General features: G+C 48.4%; 1 protein-coding gene and 1 non-coding gene across 2 annotated transcripts in view; both read left to right on the top strand.

Annotated features, from left to right (window-relative positions):
- PARVA (parvin alpha) overlaps nt 1–12105 on the top strand; it is a 114072-nt gene extending 101967 nt beyond the window's left edge. The window contains exons 11-13 of the mRNA XM_038764708.1: nt 1711–1812; nt 3283–3355; nt 10869–12105. Coding sequence (XP_038620636.1) covers nt 1711–1812; nt 3283–3355; nt 10869–10945 — 252 coding nt within the window. The 3' untranslated portion in view covers nt 10946–12105. The remainder of the gene's footprint in view (nt 1–1710; nt 1813–3282; nt 3356–10868) is intronic.
- An 11804-nt stretch (nt 12106–23909) lies between these two features.
- Nucleotides 23910–24047, top strand: LOC119944306. The gene has a single exon (XR_005455799.1). It is a non-coding gene; the product is annotated as a small nucleolar RNA SNORA7 (small nucleolar RNA).
- The last annotated feature ends 618 nt before the right edge of the window (nt 24048–24665 follow it).

Consider the following 24665-nt stretch of genomic DNA (forward strand, 5'->3'; position numbering starts at 1 on the left):
GAAACGTCACCAGGATCCGACGCCGTGCTTAAGGAACCCAGCGAGGGTTGGGGAAATCTTTGCCAGATGCTGAGTTTCTAAAATGAGTGATCTTTCCTCAGGCGTGTTAAGTGGCGAGTGAACCATTTCCATCAGTCTTCCCACCTGAGGGAGTGAGGAGAGGCTTCTGGGATAGGAGAGTGGCATTTTGGGAAGGGATCCAAATTTATCACCATGAATGGTATTCCTCGAGTACTTAGCACAGCTTCATCTGGGTCAGGACTCGTGTCCAGGCTCAGCCCCAGGACAATAGTCCCAAGCCCTTGGTTCTAAATTGACACAAAAAGGGAACTCTATACCTTACCAACAGAAGCTGCAGATCTTATACGACTCAGCTTCACTCTGGCTGAGAGGGAACGAAACAGTAAAAGAATTAAGGAGCATCTCCTCCTCCACCACTCTCCTCAGCTGCCCCTCCACCCTCCTGACCCTCTGACCCCTGACCGAAACTTTCCATGTGTCTTGTCCTGGTGATTGTCAGGTGCCGCATCCATGCTCACCGTTGTTGAGTGGGATTCCAAGTGTTAACCCCGACAGGTTGAGCTGTTTCCTGGCCAGCACATCCTCTGGGGGATGCAGGAAGTTGGAGGAGCAGCCTCCTATGGAAGCTACAGGTCCGAGCTGCACAAGAAGAGTAGAGGCTCATAGGACGCTCAAGATGGCTAATATTCCTCTGGTCCCCTTGATGGAGCAGGCTCAGAGCAGAAGGTGGCACCGCCCAAGGCATGCTGCCCTCATGCATTTGCCCACATCCACCCTTCCCCACCCCTTAGGGGTGGCAATCCGCTGGCCCCCGGAGCCAATCCACGACACTCCTCATCAATGCTTCATCAACTTCCCCCACTCTCCCAGTAGAGACGTTGTCCTGGGGTGAGGAAAGAGGCAGGTGGGCAGGTGGGAGCAGGTTCCTGACTGGTTTGGGGCAGGGGGGCTTCTGTCCCCCATTCATTCATTCATTCAATCATATTTATTGAGTGCTTACTGTGTGCAGAGCACTGTACTAAGCGCTTGGGAAATACAAGTTGGCAACGTATAGAGACAGTCCCTACCCAACAGTGGGCTCACAGTCTAGAAAGGGGAGACAGAGAACAAAACAAAACATATTAACAAAATAAAATAAATAGAATAGATATGTACAAGTAAAATAAATAGAGTAATAAATATATACAAACATATATACATATATACAGGTGCTGTGGGGAAGGGAAGGAGGTAAGGCGGGGGGGTGGAGAGGGGGCGGACGGGGAAAGGAAGGAGGAGGCTCAGTCTGGGAAGACCTCCTGGAGGAGTGAGCTCTCAGTAGGGCCTTGAAGGGAGGAAGAGAGCTAACTTGGCAGATGTGGGGAGGGAGGGCATTCCAGGCCAGGGGGAGGACGTGGGCTGGGGGTCGACGGCGGGACAGGCGAGAACGAGGCCCAGTGAGGAGAATAGCAGCAGAGGAGCGGAGGGTGCGGGCTGGACTGGAGAAGGAGAGAAGGGAGGTGAGGTAGGAGGGGTCAAGGTGATGGACAGCCTTGAAGCTGAGGGTGAGAACTTTCTGCCTGATGCAGAGGGCGTTGACAGGAGGGCAACCCCACCCAAGGATCCCCAAACGTAGAACCAATCTTAGTCCGACCAGAGGAAGGGTCTCTCACTCTTGCCCTCCCCCTCACCTGCCTTCCTTCCTTCCAGTTTGCCGACGGCGTGTACCTGGTGCTGATCATGGGGCTGCTGGAGGGATACTTCGTGCCCCTGCACAGCTTCTTCTTGACCCCGGACAGTTTTGAACAAAAGGTAACTTCCCCCTTGACCTTTGACCCCAGCAGGGAGTGCATCCCACTGGCTTCCCCACACTCTGGTTGCCGACAAGGGGGCCAGAAAAACAAAACTGTGATTACCCCTCTATTCCCCCTTCCCAGCCACCCCAACTCAGGAAGCCGTGGGGTGAGCAGCCCCAAATGGGACTCCCCAAGAGGATGATGGAAGTGCTAGTGTCTCTCTCACCTCCCTCCCACCTCTCCACCGGTGGAGCGGAGGGGTATCGGCTGGGTTAATCAGTGCACATCCCTTCAGCTGGCGTGGACTGGGCCCAATCTGGCTGACCCTTACCCCCATAGAGCTTCTCGACCCAGGTTTTCCCGTCCTGAAAGTAAAGAAGTCCAGCAGCTGGTCGCTGAGTGTCTTCAACTGATAGACCTATCCACACTTCCAGCCCTCACACCAGCTCTGGAAGACCTTCTCCTTTTTTTTTTTCTTTAAATGTGTATTTGTTCATTCAGTCGTATTTCTTGAGTGCTTTCTGTGGGCAGAGCACTGTACTAAGTGCTTGGGAGAGTTCAATACAACAATAAACAGGCATATTCCCTGCCCACAGTCTAGAGATAAGAACTGGCTTACACATTTAGAGATAAGACCTCATGATGGGCCAGATGATGCAGTAAGTACTGGGGTAGATACAAGCTAGTCAGGTTGGACACAGTCCATGTCCCAAATGGGGCTCACAGTCTTAATCCCCATTTTACAGATGAGGGAACTGAGGCCCAGAGAAGTGAAGTGATTTGCCTGAGGTCACACAGCACATGAGCCTGTGAGCCCACTGTTGGGTAGGGACCGTTCTATATGTTGCCAACTTGTACTTCCCAAGTGCTTAGTACAGTGCTCTGCACACAGTAAGCGCTCAATAAATACGATTGATGATGATGAGCGGTGGAGCCAGGATTAGAACCCAGATCCTCTGACTCCAAGGGCTGGGCTCTTCCCACTAGGCCATGCTGCTGTAGTCTTGGTCAGGACTGGTAGGGGGTAGAGTCAGGAGGTCCAGCCTAGGGGAGGGTTGAGGTGGGAGGAGGGGTGGTCTCAATGTGGCCAGGGAATGTGTCTGTTTATTTCTGTATTCTCCCAAGTGCTTAGCACAGTGCTCTGCACACAGTAAGCACTCAATAAATACAATTGCACGAATGAATGAAGGGGAGGGATCCAGACCTTCTCTCTGGTTTCCAGGCGGCTGCTTTCATGGTCATCCTGCTCAGGATCGGCCGGAAGGGGGATTCCAACTTGGGCCAACTTGTCCCCCGGACAGGCCTAGCGATGCAGAAGGCCTGAACCCCAAGGGTAGCCGGCCGGTCCGTCTGAGCGGGAGTAGCCCCATCCGGCTCGTGGCTCGACGGTTCCATCCACCAGCCCGGACTCCTCCGACCCGGAAGGCGGGTGGGTGGGCCGAGAGGGAGGAACTGACCAAAAGATCTCCTGAAATTCCACTTCCAGGTCCTCAACGTGTCATTTTCATTTGAGCTGATGCAGGATGGAGGGCTGGAAAAGCCGAAGCCGCGGCCCGAAGGTAACTGTCGGTGGCCCAGCCAGGGAAGGGGGATGCAAGAGTGTGGCCATTTTCCCGATGTCCCTGGGGGATTGGGATGGATCTGGAAGTCTGTTCTGAGCCAACACCAACCGCCTCTGACCAAGTGGCTCAAACACAGCTTCACCCCAGTGCTGGGGGAGGGCTGGGAGATGGCGGGGAGAAGGGGAAGCTCAGGCTGGCAAGGAATGGTCAGGCTGGAATGGCCGAGGGATAGTCTGGGGCTGGAGTTGTTGGGGGGCTGAGGGGGAGAGGGTCAGGCAATGGGGAGGAGACGAGGGGGTCAGTCCAGGAGGGAATGGTCAGGCCTCGATGGTGGGGGGGATAGTCGGGGCTGGGAGCTGGGAGGTGACTGGAGGGGAGGTCAGGCTGGCAGCGATGGGTCAGGCCGGGTTGGTGAGGGGATAGTCCGGGACTGGAAGCTGGGGGTGGTAAGAGGATCAAGCGCTTAGTACAGTGCTCTGCACACAGTAAGCGCTCAATAAATGCGATTGATTGATTGATTGATCAGGCTGGGATGGCGGAGGCTGGGGGGTGAGGGGGATCTTGCTACCTTGGAGGCCAGGCTCCATCACGCAGCCATGGATCAGAAACCAAGTCAAGTACCCACCAGGAGCATAGCTGGGTTGGAAGTAGTAGGAACAATATTTATTAATAATAGTAATAATAATGATGATGATGATGGCATTTATTAAGCACTTACTATGTGCAAAGCACTGTTCTAAGCACTGGGGAGGATACAAAGTGATTAGGTTTAATAATAATTGTGATATTTCTTAAGTGCCCACTACGTGCCAAACACAGTACTAAGCACTGGGATAGGTACAACCTAAGCAGGTTCTGTAGAGAAGCAGCGTGGCTCAGTGGAAAGAGCACGGGCTTTGGAGTCAGAGGTCAGGGGTTCAAATCCCAGCTCCGCCAATTGTCAGCTGTGTGACTTTGGGCAAGTCACTTCACTTCTCTGGGCCTCAGTTCCCTCATCTGTAAAAGGGGGATTAAGACTGGGAGCCCCCTGTGGGACAACCTGATCACCTTGTATCCCGCCAGTGCTTAGAACAGTGCTTTGCACATAGCGCTTAACAAATACCATCATCATTATCATTAGTATGCAGATCTCACATTCTAAATAAAGGGAGCACATGAATTGAATCCCCATTTTGTAGATGAGGGAACTGAGACAGAGAAGTGAAGTGACTTGCGCAAGGTCACACAGCAGATAAATGGTGGAGTTGGGATTAGAACCCAGGTCCTCTGACTCCCAGCTCCTACGGTGTGCAGAGCAGTGTATTGAGCATAACATCTGATGCAGGGACAGCGTCCGAACAGGAAGGTCCAAAGGTCAGAGTCCATTTCTTCCCTTTGCCTGCAGCTAGGTGTCGATCAATCGATCGATCACATTTATTGAGCACATACTGCGTGCAGCTCTCTACCTCTCTAGATGTAAACTCACTGTGGGCAGGGAACATGTCTATCAACTACATTGTACTGTACCTACTGAAGCACTTAATACAGAGCTCTACAAGTAGTAAGTGCTCAATAAATACCATTTTTTTAAATGGTATCTGTTAAGGCCTTACTATGTGCCAGTCACTGTTCTAAGCACTGGGGTAGATACAAGGCTATTTATTCATTGATTCATTCGTTCAGTTGTATGTACTGAGCACTTACTGTGTGCAGAGCACTGTACTAAGCATTTAGAAAGTACAGTTCAGCAGTAAAGACAATCCCTGCCCGTCCCACAAGGGGCTCACGGTCTTCATTGCCATTATACAGATGAGGAAACTGAGGCCCAGAGAAGTGAAGTAACTTGCCCAAGGTCACACAGCAAACAAATGGCAGAGCCGGGATTAGAATCCAGGTCCTTCTGATTCCCAGGCCTGTGCTGTATCCACTAGGCTGAGCTGCTTTTCTTGATTGAAAAAGCCCCTTTTAGACTGTGAGCCCCTTTTAGACTGTGAGCCCCCTTTTAGACTGTGAGCCCACTGTTGGGTAGGGACTGTCTCTATATGTTGCCAATTTGTACTTCCCAAGCGCTTAGTACAGTGCTCTGCACATAGTAAGCACTCAATAAATACGATTGATTGATTGATTGATTGATTGACTGAATGGCTCCCTGTTGGCCATTTATAAAGAACTGGAAAATGAGAACTGAATTCATAGATCTCTTTGCAGTCCCATTATCATTCCACTCTAGCTATAGGCTTCTCACTCTCCAGCACCTGGTGTGAAGGAATTGACTGTCTTTAAGAACGTTTGGAAAACAATGATTTTATTCTTTGTTTCAGTTGCTAATTCTGTTGACGCTACAGTGTCCCAGGCCTGCCAATGCAGTGTGTTTTGCTGACTGCACTGCAAAATCTTTGCACATTTGCAGGAAAACTAATTCAGGAGTCCTCATGATCATGACTGTAGTATTTGCTAAGTGCTAACTATGTGCCAAGCACTGTACTCATTGCAAAATAATCAGGACAGATGGCACATGGGGCTAGGTGCTTGTTATGTGCCAAGCACTGTAGTAATAATAATAACTGTGATATTTGATAAGTGCTTAAGATGTGCCAGGCACTATACTAAGTGCTGGGGTAGACACAAGCTAATCAGGTTAGACAAAGTCCATGTCCCACATGGGGCTCACAGCTTTAATCCCCATTTTACAGACAAGGTAACTTGGGCCCAGAGAATTGAAGTGACTTGCCCAAGGTCACTCAGCAGACAAGTGGGAGAGCCGAGATTAGAACCCAGGCCCGTGCTCTATCCACTAAACCACACTGCATCTAAGTATCTTAGCCCCATTTTATAGATGAGAAAGCCGTGGCACAGAGAAACAAAGTGACTTGCCCAATATCTCACAGCAGGTAGAGGTGGGGGTATTCATTCATTCATTCATTCAATCGTATTTATTGAGTGCTTACTGTGTGCAGAGCACTGTACTAAGCGCTTGGGAAGTACAAGTTGGCAACAGATAGAGACAGTCCCTACCCAACAGCAGGCTTACAGTCTAGAAGGGGGAGACAGACAACAAAACAAAGCATATTAACAAAATAAAATAAATCGAATAAATATGTACAAGTAAAATAAATAAATAAATAGAAGCCAGGTTGTCTGGCTCAAGGCCTGGGCTAGTTTCATTGATCACACTGTCCCTCAGTGGGTCAGCAGTGAGGCCTATAGGATAGAACACAGGCTTGGGAGTCAGAGGGACCTGGGTTCTAATCCCGGCTCCGCCACTTGTCTGCTGTGTGACCTTGGAGAAGTCACTTCGCTTCTTTGTACCTCAGTGACTTCATCTGTAAAATGGGGATTAATATTGTGAGCCCTAAGTGGGACAGGGACTGTGTCCAACCAGATTAGCTTAGAGCGTAGTACAATGCCTGGTACACAGTAAACACTTAACAAATGCCATGTAAAAAGAAGATTAAAAAAAAGAACGGGCCCCAGTATTTTGAAGGACGTGCGGTCTTCCCACAGTTTTGGATTTTCCATGACTACTGTGGGCAGCAGTACAGCCAATATAATTTATTTGTTTCCTCCGCTGCTACGCAGCCTGCAGATTTTTAAAACTGCCTCTGGAGAATCGATTTGGGGGCACACTGAGGGTCCCAAGCTGCCGGAACAGAGCGTTTGTTGTCTAAGGACCCCGTTTGTCAATCGATCAATGGTATTTTTTGAGCTCTCACTAGGTGCAGAGCACCACATTAAGCGCTTGGGAGAGTACAAGACAAAGAGTTGGTACACACGTTTGTCCCCACCCTAGACTCCCCGACTCTTCCCTCCTCCCGAGACAGAGGAAGTCAAGAGGATGAGCTTGTCCCCTCAGAACAGCCCCTTAAACTGGCTTGGAGCATGGGAGCTTCCCAATTCCACCTCCAGTGGGATGCTTAGGGTCAGAGAGGGCTGGGTGGTGAGAACTCTGGGGACCAGGGAACTGGGGCCGGCTTGGTATTGGGGTGAGAGCAGTGGTTTTCCTCCCCCTCCCTCCCCTTTTTCACAAACCCCCTCCCTCTGCTTCCAGCGTGGCTTCTCCGATCCATCAGTCAATCGTTGGTATTTATTGAGCACTTACTAAGCACTTGGGAGAGTACAACAGAGCGGAGTTGGTAGACATGTTCCTTGTGGGAACACGAGAAGCAACAAGTCCTAGTGGGTAGAGTCAGAAGGACCTGGGTTCTAGTCCTGGCTCTGCCACTTGTCTGCTGTGTGACCTGGGGCAAGTCATTTAACTTCCCTGTGTCTCAGTTACCGTATCAGTGAAATGGCGTTTAAAACTAGGAGCCCCATGATTACCTGATTACCTCATAGCCACCCCAACACTTAGAACAGTGCCTGGCACATAGTAAGTGCTTAACAAATACCAGTAAAAATTAAAAAAAAGGAACATGGGAAGCAGCACGGCCCGGTGAAAAGAGCAAGGGGCTGGAAGTGAGAGATTTGGGCTCTAATCACATTTCCGCCACCCATCTGCTGTGTGACCTTGGGCAAGTCACTCAATTTCTGAGAGCTCTTCCTTTGGTCTCCCTTGGCCTCAGCTACTCTGTCAGTTTCTCCTCTGGTGGTCCAGCCTGCCAACAAACCCGCTGCTTCCCCAAGCCAGGGAAACCAGCAGAGTTTCTGAATCCTCATCTGTTTCTGCCTGGAACGGGGCCTCGGGGAGTAAACCCGCCGCAGAATATAAGACAAAGCAGTAAAACAGTTATGAGAATCATAACGCCAAGCTGTTAATCCCGTCATTTATTAGGGCTCAGGCTTTCGGGATGATCTGCTTCTTGTCGTGCAGGATAGTTCATTCTGCTAATCCTGGCTTTGCTGTTTCCACTGAGAACTCTGCTTGTTATGAGATATTATCATCATGAATATTAGTAGTGATATTAATCATTAGTATGATTGATATTGGTAATTATAATGATAATTCAATCGCATTAATCGAGCGCTTATTGGAAAAAGGGTGGGCCTGGGAATCCGAGGATATAGGTTCTAATCCCGGCTCCACCATCTACTGTGTAACTTTGATCAAGTCACTTAACTTCTCTGGGCCTCAGTTACCTCATCTGCCAAATGGGGTCCGAGGCTGTGAGCCCCGTGTGGGACAGGGACTGTGTCCAACCTGATTAGCCTTTAGAGAAGCAGTGTGGCTTAGTGGAAGGAGCACGGGCTCGAGAGTCAGAGGACGTGGGTTCTAATCTCAGCTCTGCCATTTGTTGCTGTGTGACCTTGGGCAAGCCACTTAACTTCTCTGTGCCTCAGTTACCTCGTCTGTAAAATGGGGATTAAGACTGCGAGCCCCACGTGGGACAACCTAATTACCTTGTATCTATTTCAGTGCTTAGAACAGCGCTTGGCACATAGTAAGCCTTAGCAAAAAACATAATTATTGTTATTATTATTATTTACCTCAGCACTTAGACCAGTGCTTGACACACAGTAAGCACTTAACAAATACCGTAGCTATAATTGCAGTATTTGTTAAGCACTTAAGATAATAATAATAGCTCCAAACCATAAGCTCGTTGTGGGCAGGAAATGTGTCTGTTTATTGTTATAGTGTACTCCCCAAGCGTTTAGTACAGTGCTTTGCACACAGTGCTCAATAAATAAGATTTTATTTCTTAAGTGCTTACTATATGCCAAACACCATACTAAAGTCTGAGGTAGATTCAAGTTAAAATTAGATTCCGCACTGGGCTCATAGTCTAAAAAGGAGGGAGAATAGGTTTTGATTCCCCTTTTCGCCGATGAGGGAATTGAGGTTCAGAGAAATTAAGTGACTTGCCCAGCATCACGCAACAGCTAAGTGGCAGAACTGGGATTAGAACTCAGGGCTTCTGACTCCCAGGACCGTGCTCTTTCCACCAAACCATGCCGCTTCCACTTTTCACCCCAGTCCTCCTGGAAATGTCCAGGTGCCCTCTAACTCATCATCAATCATATTTATTGAGTGTTTACTATGTGCAGAGCACTGTACTAAACGCTTGGGAAGTACAAATTGGCAACATAACTCCCAGCTGATAAAGCAGTACCGTCAGCTAGGTCCAGGAGGGAATTCTGTTGTCCTCAGGAGGGAGAAAGGGGTGCCCATTTTTCTTAGGGAAACAACATGTTCTAGTGAAAAGAGCACAGGGCTGGGAGTCAAAAGGACGAGGCTGCCCCTTGGCTCTGCCCCATGTCTGCTGCATGACCTTGGCCAAGTCACTTTACAATTCTGGGCCTCATTTACCTCAGTGGGTCTGGGACAGCGTCCAACCTAATTACCTTGTATTCATTCAATCATATTTATTGAGCACTTACTGTGTGCAGAGCACTGTACCAAGCACTTGGGAAGTACAAGTTGGCAACATACAGAGACGGTCCCTACCCAACAATGGGCTCACAGTCTAGAAGGCAACAGGCATCAGTGTACATAAATAGAATTATAGATATATATACAAATACTGTGGGGCTGGGAGAGGGGTAAATAATAATAATGATAATGATGGCATTTGTTAAGCGCTTACTATGTGCAAAGCACTGTTCTAAGCGCTGGGAGGGATACAAGGTGATCAGGTTGTCCCACGTGGAGCTCACAGTCTTAATCCCCATTTCACAGATGAGGTAACTGAGGCGCAGAGAAGTTAAGTGACTTGTCCAAGGTCACACAGCAGACACGTGGTGGAGCTGGGATTCAAATCCATGACCTCTGACTCCAAAGCCTGTGCTCTTTCCACTGAGCCACACTGCTTCTCTGCTAGTGCACAGGGAGCGAGTCAGGGTGACGCGGAGGGAAGGCGGAGCTATGGAAAAGGGGAGCTTAGTCTGAGAAGGCTGCTTGGAGGAGGCGAGCCTTTAATAGGGATTTGAAGGGAGGGGAAGAGTGATTAGCAGATTTGGCGGGAGAGGCATTTCGGGCCACAAGTAGGACACGGGCCAGGGGTCTACGGCAGGACGGGGGAAACGAGGCACAGTGAGAAAGTTATCACCAGAGGAGAGGGTGGGGAGGACAGGGCAGACGGGAAGGATGACGAGGAGAAGTGTGGCGAGGAGGAGGGTGGCGAGGATTTCGATGAAAAGGACGAGGAAGATGATGAAGGGGAGGGGGATAAGGGGCAGGAGAAGAGGGACGAGGAGGAGGAGGAAGAGGACATGGAGGACAACAAGGAGAATTAAAGCAAGAAAGGGGAGGGGGGAGAGGGCAAAGAGGCCAAGGAGGAGGAGGAGTAAAAGAGAGAGTAAGAGGAGGATGAAGAGGATAAGGCGAAAGAGGATGGGGAGGAGGAGGAAAAGGAGGATGAAGACAAGGAAGTGGACGGGTATCTAAGTATTTATAGACTGCTTTACGTGCAGTAAGCACTCAGTAAACACAATTGACTCAAATCTTTCCCAGCGCTTAGAAGAGAGCTTGGCACATATTAAGCACTTAACAGGCACCACAGTTATTATTGTTATTACCATAGGCTCGGTGGGGAGAGGGGGGGTCTCGTCACATGAGCAGTTCCTGGTTCCATCTCGTCTTTTCTCTTTCCAGATATTGTCAACTGTGACTTGAAATCCACCCTGCGCGTACTGTACAACCTCTTCACCAAATACCGAAACGTGGACTGAGTCCCAGGCCGGGTCTCATGGCCGTGCCAGCTCACCTTCAAAAATAAACTAAACCCTGGGGGTCTGGGGCCTCAGAGTCCGAGACAGACCCCCCCATTACTCCTTCCTGCCCAGCAGCTTAATTCCCGATTCATTAACCGATCAACTCCTCTTGCCAAACTGCCTGTAACTTTATTCTGAGGCCGCCTGATACCCAGCATAGGAAAGCCAAGTTAGTTCTAGTTTTGGCTTGGCCACGTTTTAACTCCTACCTCTCTCCCGGGGGGATCCAAGCAGGCCCTTCTGGAGGGAATCCATCCCTAGCCCTCTTTCCCGAGAGATCGGGGTCCCGGCATCCTGAGTCCTTCGGACGAGGTGGGCGGCCTGTGTGAGATGGGAGGCCAGGAGAACTCAGGGTGCGAGCAGTCTGTGGCTTGATCGCATCAATGGGCATGCCCTCCATCTTTCCGCAGAGTACCCAATTCATTATCATTAAGAAAACAGATCGTATCTGCTCTGCTGCCAAGCCCGCGTGTGGAGACCCTAGGAGAACTTTGAGGATTTCAGATCCTATGAATGAGATTCCTTGAACCTTAAACAAAGGGGAACCTAAAAAACCCTTCCCTTCTCCCCAGTTCTCTCCCCCCGCTCACCTTCCCGCCCCCGAGAATTACGCCTTCCACATGGAGGGGGTCACCACCGCTCTGGCCCAAATAGAGGCATTTATCGGGATAATTCAGTAGAGAAAAAATGGGTGATTTAGGCCAAAGTAAGCTGTCGGTGATGTGGAAGGGCCCGAGATTTTAAACCGGGCTTTGAAACATCCCTCGGGGTCATGAGGGAGGAAAGAGAACCAAGCAGAGAGGTTAAACTTCATCTTGCTTTCACGCTGGGGCAAACACAAGAGGAGTGTTCACAGGGCTCGTCATCATCAGTGGGATTTATTGAGTGCTTACTGTGTGCAGAGCAGTGCACTAAGCACTTGGGAGAGTCGGTAGGCATGTTTCCCGCCCAAGATGAGGATATCGTCGCATTGTGTTTCTTAGAAAGCTTTTGTAGGTGATGTAGTGCTTAAAATGAACTAAGGCGATGGATTAAATAGCCTGTTGTTTGTACTGGCCTTTAGCCTTTACCTTAGAAATATTATAAATGTCATAAAGTCAGATAATGGTTTATCGCTCTCCCTGGTCTATTTTTCTTTCGGTGGTTGTTTTCCCTCCTGCTGGGCCTCCTACTTTTCATGCACTACAGAAAGTCTGTCTTGGTGTTTTTGAGGGATTTATTTCGATCTAAATCTGAAAGGCGCAAAGTAAGATCGTTGTTATCGTTTTCCAAAAACATGCCGTAAAGGTTTCGGAAATAAATTTATGGCCTGTGTATCGGCAGGAACGCAGACCTCCCAAAATGTAGATCCATTACATGTGTCTAAGGACAATTTATTGTGAGACAGGAACAATTTCCAGCTTCAGTAGTGAGCCTGGAAGGGTCCAAAAAAAGGTCGTGGTCCCTTGAGTCATTTTATCTGAAGAATACACTGCTGGTCGTGATTAGCAACCTAGTATGTTTTCATTGTGCAGTCACTAAAATGTACATTTTCCACTTGGTTTCTTCATCTGGGGAGCTCATTCAGGTCCGCTGACTGTTTTTCCTCTCCGCCGGCTACAAAGGGCGAACCAAAATGTTTTCAGAGCTTTTCAATCGATCAATCATATTTATTGAGTGTTTACTGGGTGCAGAGTCCCGTACTAAGCATGTGGGAGAGTACAATTTAACAATATAATAGAGTTGGTAGACGCATTCCCTGCCCTCGATGAGCTTACAGTGTAGAGGGGGAGGCAGACATTAATATAAATAAATAAATTTACGGATACGTGCATACCTGCTGTGGGCCTGAGGAAGGGGTGATTAAAAGGAGCAAATCAGGGAGACACAGAAGGGAGGGGGAGAGGAGAAAGAAGGGCTTAGTCGGGGAAGGCCTCTTGGGGGATGTGTGCTTTAGCCAGGAGAAAATCCACCTCTCTGTCTTGGGGCATTGTGTTGTCCAATGTATGCATCTCTGATTCCCCCTACTTGGGTTTGGAGTTGAGTAACTCGCCTATAGACTTGCCCAGGATCTACAGGAAATGCCCTGATCTATAGGAAAGTAGTGTGGCCTGTTGGAAAGAACATGGACCTGAGTTCTAATCCCAGTTTCATCTGCCGAGTGACCTTGGGTAAGTCATTTAACTTCTCCAGGGCCTCATTTACCTCTTTTTTTCATGGTATTTGTTAAGCACTTACTGTGTGCCGGGCCCTGTACTAAGAGCTTGGCGAAGTTAAAAGCTAATCATGTTGAACCCAGTCCATGTCCCACTTGTCCGCTGTGTGACATTGGACAAGTCACTTCACTTCTGTGAGCCTCAGTTGCCTCGTCTGTAAAATGGGGAATGAGACTGTGAGCCCCCATGGACAGGGACTGTGTCCAACTCGATATTCTTGTATCCACCCCAGCACTTAGTACAGTGCCTGGCACATAGTAAGTGCTTAACAAATACCATAACTATTATTATTATTATGGAGTTGAGTGACTTGCCTATAGACTTGCCCAGGAGCTACAGGAAATGCCGTTTCTGTACAAAGATAATCCAGGCAGCAGACTGCAACGAGGAGAGACAGGAGGATGGGAGATCGAGAGTGGAGGCTGATGCAGTCATCCAGTCAGGATAGGATGAGAGATTGAACCAGCAAGGTAGTGGTTTGGTTGGAGAGGAAAATGTGGATCTTGGAGATGTTGAATATTGATATTGAAGTCACTAAGTCACTCAGTCTTAATCCCCATTTGATAGTTGCGGGAAGTGAAGCACAGAGAAGTTAAGTGGCTTGCCCAGGATCACACAGGAGACAAGTGGAGCCAGGACTAGAACCCTGGTCCTATGACTCTGAGGCCTGTGCTGTATTCAGTAGGCCACATTACTTATTTCCGATTGAGGTGCTCACTCTAGGAATTACGCACGCAAATCAACAGAAGCCAGCCTGCCCAATTCTCATATCCTCAATTTGAAAAACTGAGGCTTGTGGAGAATTCCCTCGATTTACCACTGGGGAAATTCTCAAGATTTTGGCTTTGGCACTATTAGGGAGTGAGGGATGTGTATGCCTGTGTGTATAGAAAAATGACATTGAATTCCAGTTTTCTATTCTGATACACAAAACCCAAACAGCAGCAGTTAGCTCTTGAGGCCTAGCAATCTGTTGGTTTATGTGCCAAAGGAAAAAATGACCTCTTTTTCCCATGTTAAACCACAACTCAGATTCACATAGGCACTTCCTATATCCAAGTCACTACCTGGTGTAGAACAAACCTGTTTGCTGTTGGGTCACACCTGAGACCCTGTAACCCCCACCCCCCAATCAGTCAATCAGTCGTATTTATTGAGTGCTTACAGTGTGTAGAGCACTGAATTAAGCACTTGGGAGAATACCAGATAACAGAGTTTCTAGGCAGAGTCCCTACCTGTAAGAAACTTACAGTCTAGAAGAGGAGATGCATGTAAATATAAATAAAGAAATTATGGATATGGAAATAAGTACTGTGGGGCTTCAGGGTGGGATGAACGAAAGGTGCAAATCCAAATGCAAGAGTGACAGAGAAGGGAGTAGGGGAAAGGAGGGCTTAGGGAAGGCCTCTTGGAGGAGGTGTGTCTTCAATAAGGTGGAGAGAGTGATTGTCTGTCTGATATGAAGGGGGCCCTAATTCTATGTGTAGGCCTCGCCTCGCTGGTAGAAGACAGAGGCTGACCCTGGTCTGTCCAATAGTTTGCTTTCTGATTATTTTGCTGGGCACACCTGCAGCTCAACTCAATTTTTATTTGTTTGTTTTTTTTAAATGGCATTAAGTGCTTACAATGTGTCCAAAACTGTTCTGAGTTCTGGGGTAGGTACAAGTTAATTAGGTCAGACACAGTCCCTGTCCCACATGGGGTTCATCGTCTAAGTGGGAGGGAGAACAGGTATTCATTCATTAATTCAATCGTATTTATTGAGTGCTTACTGTGCGGAGAGCACTGTACTAAGCGCTTGGAAAGTACAAGTTGGCAACATATAGAGACGGTTCCTACCCAACAACTGGCTCACAGTCTAGAAGGGGGAGAGACAACAAAACAAAACATGTAGACAGGTGTCAAAACCATCAGAATAAATAGAATTATAGCTAGATGCACATCATTAATAAAATAGAGCAGTAAATATGTACAAGTAAAATAGAGTAATAAATCTGTACAAATATATACAAGTGCTGTGGGGAGGGGAAGGAGGTAGGGTTGGGGGTGATGGGGAGAGGAGCGGATAAAGGGGGCTCAGTCTGGGAAGGCCTCCTGGAGGAGATGAGCTCTCAATAGGGCTTTGAAGGGAGGAAGAAAGCTACTTTGCTGGATGTGTGGAGGAAGGATGTTCCAGGCCAGGGGGAGGACGTGGGCCAGGGGTTGACGGTGGGACAGGCGAGAACGAGGCTCAGTGAGGAGGTTAGCAGCAGAGGAGTGGAGGGTGTGGGCTGGGATGTAGAAGGAGAGAAAGGAGGTGAGGTAGGAGGGGGCAAGGTGATGGAGAGCCCTTGAAGCTGAGAGTGAGTTTTTACTTGATTTGTAGGTTAACAGGCAACCACAGGAGATTTTTGAGGAGGGGAGTGACATGTCCAGAGCGTTTCTGTACAAAGGTAATCCAGGTAGCAGAGGGAAGTATAGACTGAAGCGAGGAGAGACAGGAGGATGGGAGATCAGAGAGTGGAGGCTGATGCAGTCATCCAGTCAGGATAGGATGAGAGATTGAACGAGGAAGGTAGTGGTTTGGTTGGAGAGGAAAGGGTGAACCTTGGAGATGTTGAATATTGGTATTGAATCCTCATTTTACAGTTGAGGAAACTGAGGAAAGGAAAAGTTAAGCATCGTATGGGGAAAAGCCGGCTCTCACCTGCTGAAGGAGGGAATGGGGTCCTGTCGCAGGCCAGACAAGCTGACTGCATCCTCCGCCTTCCCAGTGAGCCATGAGATTGGCCACCACACTGTTTATGAGGGGCCGAAAGGAAGCATACCATCATATCCAACTGAGGCTGGGCACATCCAGGTTCCCTACAGGGGGGCTGTTGACCAGTGCTTACTGTGGGCAGGGAATGTGTCTATATATTACTATATTGTACTCTCCCAAGCGCTTAGTACAGTGTTCTGCGCTCAATAAATACTATTGACTGACAGTGGTCCTCCTGGCTGACAGCTATATCTCACATCCCCGTGGTCCAGTGTTCCCCAAAGGACCTGGAGAAGCCTACCCCTGGGATTCCTGGAGAGGTTCCAAAATCCCTTCTAAATGCCAATTAACTGTCCACTTGTTCACCGGCTTTGTCTCCTGTGGCAAAGAGGAACGGAGAGCCAAGCAACATCCTGATGCATTGGGCCAGTCAATCGTATTTATTGAGCATTTGCTGTGTGCAGAGCACCGTATTAAGTACTTGGGAGTGTACAATAGAATAGAGTTGGTTGACATGTTTCCTGCCCACAGTGAGCTTACAGTCTGGAATGGGAGACAGACATTAATATAAATAAATAAAATTAGAGATGCAGACATAAGTGCTTTGGGGCTGGGACGGGGGGATGAATAAAGGGAGCAAGAAGGGAGTGGGAGAAGAAGAAAGGAGGTGTAGACCGCTCTAGGTAACCCAAAATGGCTTCCAGGCTCAGTGGCTGGGGGTCAAAGGGACGGGCATGGGAGGAAGCGCAATCTCCCAGTAGCTTTCCCACATCCTCCACTCCTTTGGTCCTCTGCTTCTCCTGCTGACTGAGGCAGGGCGGAAAAAGGAAGAGCCAATGATGGGGAGATGAGGAGGAGACGACCGGGTCTTTCAAAGTCAGACGTCAGGCTCCAAGCCCGTATGGGTTACCTCAACTCGATGTGAGCGTTGGCATCACCCAGGCAGTCAATGGAAGGCCTGCCAGCAGAAACTGTGAACTCCTTGAGGGCAGGAACAACGTCTTCTACTTTTATTTCATGTTCCCCGATGCTCACTATAGGGCTTTAATCATACAGAAGGTGTCCAGTGCAGTGCTCTTCACATGGGGGACGTTCAATGGTGGATGAAGGGGGTGATGATGAAGAATCGCTTGGTGGGCCTTTCTCTGCCTCAGCTACTGGTGTTTCTGAGGGCCTCTGCCAACTACACACTTGAAAATCTGTTTTTCCTTCCGAATTGGGGTTTGGGGCCCGGCTTTCTGGCTCCTCACAGTCTTTTGTCTGTGACGATGAGCCACGGCATCGGTGGCTTCGGCCTTCAGCGTTAACAACGCCATCGGAGAAGCTCCAGGATGTCGGAGAAGCTCCGTTGATTGAAATGAAGGATGCTTCATCTATGGAATGTGGATTTTTCTGGGTCGAAGATCGGATTTGTCCATCCGGAGAGGCACCGGAAGACACACAAGCATCACGAGCACAGAGCCATGCTGCTCTGTGGTAGCTAAATATCGAGCTTGGATCATGCTTGCTGTCCCATGGGTGGCACCAGGTTGTTTGGAAACCGTTTCTCTGCTGAGGGGCGTCTTGTGCAGGCTGGGGGTGAAGGGAGAGTCCTCAAGAGTCCTCAAGAAGCAGCATATCCTAGTGGACCTGGGAATCAGAAGGACCTGGGTTCTAATCCCAGCTTCGCCACTCGTCTGCTGTGTGACCTTGGGCAAATCACTTTACTTTTCTGTGCCCCAGTTGCCTCATCTGCAAAAAGGGGATTAAGACTGAGTCTTGTGTGGAACAGGGACTGCGTCCAACCTAATTAAGTAAGTAATCACTTAACAAATACCACACCAAAAAAAGAAAAAAACAAACAGGAGTCTCAGTCCCATTGGACTGCAGAGAGAATGCCCTGGAGTTCTGGGCTCTTGGAAATTCAGGGATAATCTCTGGGGGTCCCAGTCCCCCGGGGTTTCAAGAGGAGTCCCCAGGAATCTTGATCCAATGGGGCTGTAGGGAGAGTCCCGATTGCCTGAGGGTGCAGGGGTATTCCCTGGGGAGGTCTCAGTCCCTGCGGTTTCAGGAGAGGACCCCGGGAGTCCCGGGCTATTGGAAGTGCAGAGGTAATCCCTTGGGTCTCAGCCCCCTAGAGCTGCAGGGGAAGTGGACAGAAGTCCTGGGAGTACAGGGTTATTCCTCGGGGGTCTCAGTTCTTGGGGGTGAAGGGAGAGTCCTCAGAAGTCCTGGCAGGGCAGGAATAGAGCGGGAGACCCAGTCCGCTGGGAGGGCTGCCATGGCCACTTGAGGACACCTCAGAGAGTTCTCCCAGGCCTTTAACCTTCAGTCTTGGGTGCGGGAGGGGAGTGGTTGGGAGGAGGGGTCTGGAGGGAAGTTTGGGGTCCCTGCACCTCGGCTGATCTCACCCTCCCAGCCCTTCTTGTCTACAGCTTGTCCGTTAGCCGGTCAATTGTATTTATTGAGCACTTACTGTGTGTGCAGAGCACTGTAATAATAATAATAATAATAATGGCATTTATTAAGTGCTTACTATGTGCAAAGCACTGTTCTAAGCGCTGGGGAGGTTACAAGGTGATCAGATTGTGCCACAGGGGGCTCACAAACTTAATCCCCATTGTACAGATGAGGTAACTGAGGCGCAGAGAAGTTAAGTGACTTGCCCAAAGTCACACAGCTGACAATTGGCGGAGCGGGGATTTGAACCCATAAACTCTGACTCCAAAGCCCGGGCTCTTGCCACTGAGCCACGCTGCTTCCCCTGTACTGTACTAAGTCCTTGGGAGAGTACCATGCAACAATCAACAGACACATTCCCTGCCCACAACGAGCTTACAGTTTGGAGACCAACTTACAGCCTTAAGACTGTCAGGACAACCCAAAGACGCTGAATTATTCCTGCCGCTTGTCTGCCGTGTGACTCTGGGCAAATTATTTAACTTTTCTGTGCCCTGGTTACCTCATTGGTAAAATGGGGATTAAGACAGCCTTATGTGGAACAGGGATTGAGTCCAACTCAATTATCTTGTATCTACCCCCCAGCACTTAGTACAGTGTCTGGCACATAGTAAGTACTTAACAAATATTTTTAAAAAACAGAATCGCTTCATCAGTGACCCCTCTACCATGGCAGTTCTGAAACAAGCTTGAAGCTAGCTCATATATGTCAAATGTCCCAGCTGCCCCAACTGAATCCGGGTGCCTTCCAGAGCTGACTAAATGGCTTTTCTATGCCAAAAGAGTCTGGACTAACTGTCCAGGGAGGAGGGGTCATTCTTTCTCATGACTTTCTGGGAATGCTGTTTGTCCCAGGGGAGATGTGAAGCAGTGTGGCCTAATAATAATTCTAGACTGTGCGCCTGTTGTTGGGTAGGGACTGTCTCTATATGTTGCCGACTTGTACTTCCCAAGCGCTTAGTACAGTGCTCTGCACACAGTAAGCGCTCAAATACGATTGATTGAATGAATGATGATGGCATTTGTTAAGTGCTTACTATGTGTCAAGCACTGTTCTAAGCACTGGGGTAGATACAAGGTAATCAGGTTGTCCCATGTGGGGCTCACAGTCTTAATCCCCATTTTACAGATGAGGTAACTGAGGACCAGAGAAGTTAAGTGACTTGCCCAAAGTCACACAGCTGACAAGTGCTGGAGCCAGGATTAGAACCCACGATCTCTGACTCCCAAGCCCAGGCTCTTGCCACTAAGCCAAGCTGCTTCTCAGTGAAGCAGCCTAAGTGAAGCAGTGTGGCCTAGTGGATGGAGCACAAGCCTGGGACTCAGAAGGACCTGGTTTCACTTGTCTGCTGAGAGACCTTATGCAAGTCACTTCACTTCTCTGGGCGTCAGATCCCTCATCTGTAAAATAGGGATTAAGACTGTGAGCCCCATGTGGTACAGGACCCGTGTCCTGTGTTCAAGCGCTTAGTACAGTGCTCTGCACACAGTAAGTGCTCAATAAATATGATTGAATGAATGAACCTGATTAGCTTGCTTCTCCCTCAGAGCTTAGTACAGTGCCTGGCACATGGTAACCAATTAACAAATGCCATTAAAAATATAAATACGTGGCCCTGTGGATTTTCTAATTTCATACCAGATTGTCATGTCAGACACAGTCGCCGTCCCACATGGAGCTTACAGTTTCAGAAGGAGGGATGACAGGTATTAAATCCCCATTTAACGAGTAAAGAAACTGAGTCCCAGAGAAGTTAATCAAGCAGTGTTCTTTATTGAGCGCTTACTATGTGCAGAGTGTACAGACAGTACAATCCAGTTCTCTAGACTATGAGCTAGTTATGGGCAGGGATTGTCACTGTTTATTGTTATATTGTACTTTCCCAAGTGCTTAGTACAGTGCTCTGCACACAGTAAGCACTTAATAAAAATGATTGAATGAATGAATACAACAGAATTAGTAGACATACACCCTGTCCGTAATGAGTTTACAGTCTATTCCACTGCTTAGTTCAGTGTTTGGCACATAGTTATAATAATAATAATGGTATTTTTTAAGCAATTACTATGTTCCAAGCCCTGGGGTATATTCAAGGTAATCAGGTTGGACAGTCTCTGTCCCACATGGAACTCATAACCTTAATCCCCATTTCACTGCATGTTACCATGGGCTTCAGCTTTCCTGAATAAATAATCAGAAGGTGAGAAATTCCTTTTCCCTCTGCCAAAGCCCCTGGCTTCCAATCCCATGCTCGGGTTTAACCTCTTTTTTTCTTAATGGTATTTGTTAATCACTTACTATGTGCCAGGCTCTGTCTAAGCACTGGGGTAGATACAAGCTAATCAAGTGGGACACAGTCACTGTCCCACATGGGGCTCACAGGCTTAATCCCCATTTTACAAATGAGGCAGCTGAGGCCCAGAGAAGTGAAGTGACTTGCCCAAGGTCACACAGCAGACCAGTGACAGAGCTGGGATTAGAACCCACGTCCTCTGACTCGCAAGCCCGTGCTCTTGCCACGAGGCTATGCTGCTTCTCTAGTATGCACTTATCAAATGAGATAAGTGGTTATGATTGTCACCTGACTCCAGATCCCATGCTCTTATCATTGAGCCATACTGTTTCTCTTTTCAGAATAAAAACTGACCCAGAAGAGCAGTGATGGGAAACTGCAGTCTTTCCCACTCCTGCCCCTCCCATCCCCAGTTGCTAGCCCCCGCTGTTCTTCCAAACCGCATTCCCCCTTCCCATTTAATCCAGATGGAAAACTCACCAACTCCCATCTCAGGCACCCAGAAACTAAGACCACAGCCCCCTTTACCCTCCCACCCCTCACTCCCCACAGGGGCGAACCCCACAGAGCTGAAAGGACAGATGCCGGAAGAAAGGGATCTGGAGAAAAATCTGCTGCTCAGCTACTTTGGAAGGAATCCCCGAGTCATAAATGCCTTAAATTCCTGAGCCTTTTCCCTGCCGTCCTGCTGCCGTCCTGAACCTCATGATGTGTAGCGGGAGATCTGTCTGGAGACCAGAATGCGGCAGGGAGAGGGGGTGGTTTTGAGTTCCAGAGCCCCTCTGTCTGGGCCCTGGGACCCAAAATCCTATGATGGGCAGAGTAATAAATAATAATAATAATGAGATGGTATTTGTTAACCACTTACTGTGTGCCAAGCACTGTTCTAAGCGCTGGGGTAGATACAAGGTGATCAGGTTGTCCCGCGTGGGACTCACAGTCTTAATCCCCATTTTACAGATGAGGTCACTGAAGCACAGAGAAGTTAAGTGGCTTGCCCAAAGTCACACAGCTGAAAAGTGGCAGAACAGGGATTAGGACCCATGACCTCTGACTCCCAAGCCTGGGCTCTTTCCACTAAGCCACGCTGCTTCTGAGTGCTGAGTACTGAGTTCCCCCACCCCCAGTATAGAACAGCTCGAAGCGGCAGGATAATAATAATAATAATAACAATAATAATATGGCAGGATAATAATAATAATGATGGTATTTATTAAGTGCTTACTGTGTCAAGTAATGTTGAAGGCACTGGAATAGATATAAGATAATCAGGTTAGACACAGTCCCTGTCTCACATGGGGCTCACAGTCTTAATCCCCATTTTACAGTTGAGGCAACTGAGGCACAGAGAATAACAATAATCATAATAATGATGGTATCTGTTAAGCTTTTACTATGTGCCAGGCACTGTACTAAGCACCTAGGTGGATACAAACAAATTTGGGCACAGTCCCTGCCCCATGTGGGGCTCAGTCTCAATCCCCATTTTACAGATGAGGTAACTGAGGCACAGAGAAGTGAAGTGACTCGGTCAAGATCACACAGCAGGCAAGTGGCAAAGCAGGGATTAGTCCAATGAGGCCAGGGATTGTCTCTCTTTATTGCTATATTGTACCTTCCAAGTGCTTAGTACAGTGCTCTGCACACAGTGAGCACTCAATATTTATGATTGAATGAGTGAATGACCTTCTGAGTCCCAGGCCTGTGCAATACCCCCTACGCCATGCTGCTTCTCTAGGCACAGAGAAGTGAAGTGACTTGCCCAAGGCCACACAGCAGAGAAGTGGAAGAGCTGGAATTAGAACCCAGATCCCAGGTCCTTCTGAATCCCAGCCCCGTGCTCAATTCTTTAGGCCACAGTGACATGACATTGGTAGCATGGAGGAATATTGGCTCTCCTCCATACTGTGAACTATTTGAAGGCAAAGATCAAATCTAAGATGTGTGCCATAGAGGATAGAACATGGGTATGGGAATCAGGAGGACCTAAATTCTAATCCTGATTCTGCCACTTAATAACAATGATGGCATTTATTAAGCTCTTACTATTCATTCATTCATTCAATCGTACTTATTGAGTGCTTACTGGACTAAGCGCTTGGGAAGTACAAGTTGGCAACATATAGAGATGATCCCGACCCAACAGCGGGCTCACAGTCTAGGAGGGGGAGACAGACAACAAAGCAAAACATGTGGACGGGTGTCAAGTCATCAGAATAAATAGAAATAAAGCTAGATGCACATCATTAACAAAATAAATAGAATAGTAAATATGGACAAGTAAAATAAATAGAGTAATAAATCTGTACAAACATATATACAGGTGCTATAGGGAGGGGAAGGAGGTAGGGTGGGGGGGATGGGGAGGGGGAGAGGAAAAAGAGGGCTCAGTCTGGGAAGGCCTCCTGGAGGAGGTGAGCTCTCAGTAGGGCTTTGAAGGGAGGAAGAGAGCTCGGGAAGGACGGTCGTGCCGTCCACAGTGATGGGAAAGTCAGGGAGAGGGCAGGGTTTGGGAGGGAAGATAAGGAATTCAGTCTTGGACATATTGAGTTTTAGGTGGCGGGCAGACATCCAGATGGAGCTGTCTTGAAGGAAGGAGGAAACACGAGCCTGAAAGGAGGGAGAGAGAGGAGGGGCAGAGATGTAGATTTGATTTTTATGTAGATGTAGAGATGTATTTATGTAGAGATGTAGATGTAGATTTTTACTATATACAAAGCACTGTTCTAAGCGCTGGGGAGGTAACAAGGTGATCAGGTTGTTCCACAGGGGGCTCACAGTCTTAATCCCCATTTTACAGATGAAGTAACTGAGGCATAGAGAAGTTAAGTGACTTGCCCAAAGTCACACAGCTGACAATTGATGGAGACAGAATTTAAACCCATGACCTCTGACCCCAAAGCCCGTGCTCTTTCCACTGAGCCACGCACTTGTCAGTTGTGTGATCCTGGGCAAGTCACTTCACTTCTCTGTGCCTCCGTTCCCTAATCTATAAAATGGGCATTAAAAGTATGAGCCCCGTGTGGGGCATGGTCTGTGTCCAACCAGATTAGGCTGTATCTCTCCCAGTGCTTAGTATAGTGTTTAGCACAACGTAAGTGCTTTATAAATTCTATTTTAAAAAGACAAACAGTGCTCTGCGCAGAGTGAGCATTCAGTGCATAACATTAATGGATTGATTGTCCCTTTTGAAAGCTCTTATGTGGGGATTGAATTGGGACATCAGTAGAAATTAATCAAGAGTAACGACCCTTCCCCTCTCAGGATCACACCTGGAGAGTTTCCAGTACTCTACCAGTCTCAGCTACAGGAGAGAGAGTCAAGCAGAGGCCTGTCCATTCCATTCCTAGCTTGGGCAGCGGCTAGCGAGTGGAAAGCAATCTGCTACGAGTTAAAATTCACCTGTGCTGGGGCAGCAGCTGCAGGGGAGAGAGTGGGGGGTGGAGACTCAAGTTTACTGTGCAGAAAGAGGCAATGGTAAACCACTTCCGTATTTTTCCCAAGAAAACTCTCTGGATCCACTACTAGAACGATTGCAGATGGAGGTGGGGCGCTCTGGGAGAGATGTGTCCATGGCGTCACTATGGGTCGGAGACGATTTGGTACCATAAGACAAGAGGAAGGATCCTGGGGACACCAAGGAATGGAGAGGAAACAATGATTGTCCTGCTCTCAGGAGGCTTTCAGATGGCTAGCAGTGGTCAGAGTCCCACTGAAAAGCTGATGCTCCATGGAAGACCCTCAGAGAGACATCCAAGGTAAGTCTGGTACATTAGCAGGGCCATCAGCCTGATACTTCCTGCCTCCTCACCTCAGTCAGTAGCGAGCCTTCAAGGGTCTGTTTCCTCCTTTTTCTTTCCTTGACTCTCTTTCTGCCAATAATAATAATTGTATATTTATTAAGTGCTTACTACATGCTAGGTACTCATCTAAGCGCTGGGGTAGATACAAGCAAATTCGATTGGACACAGTCCCTGTCCCACGTGGGGCTCACAGTCTTAATCTGTGAG

Source organism: Tachyglossus aculeatus, chromosome 22 (genome assembly GCF_015852505.1).
Source record: "Tachyglossus aculeatus isolate mTacAcu1 chromosome 22, mTacAcu1.pri, whole genome shotgun sequence".
NCBI classification, from domain to species: domain Eukaryota; kingdom Metazoa; phylum Chordata; class Mammalia; order Monotremata; family Tachyglossidae; genus Tachyglossus; species Tachyglossus aculeatus.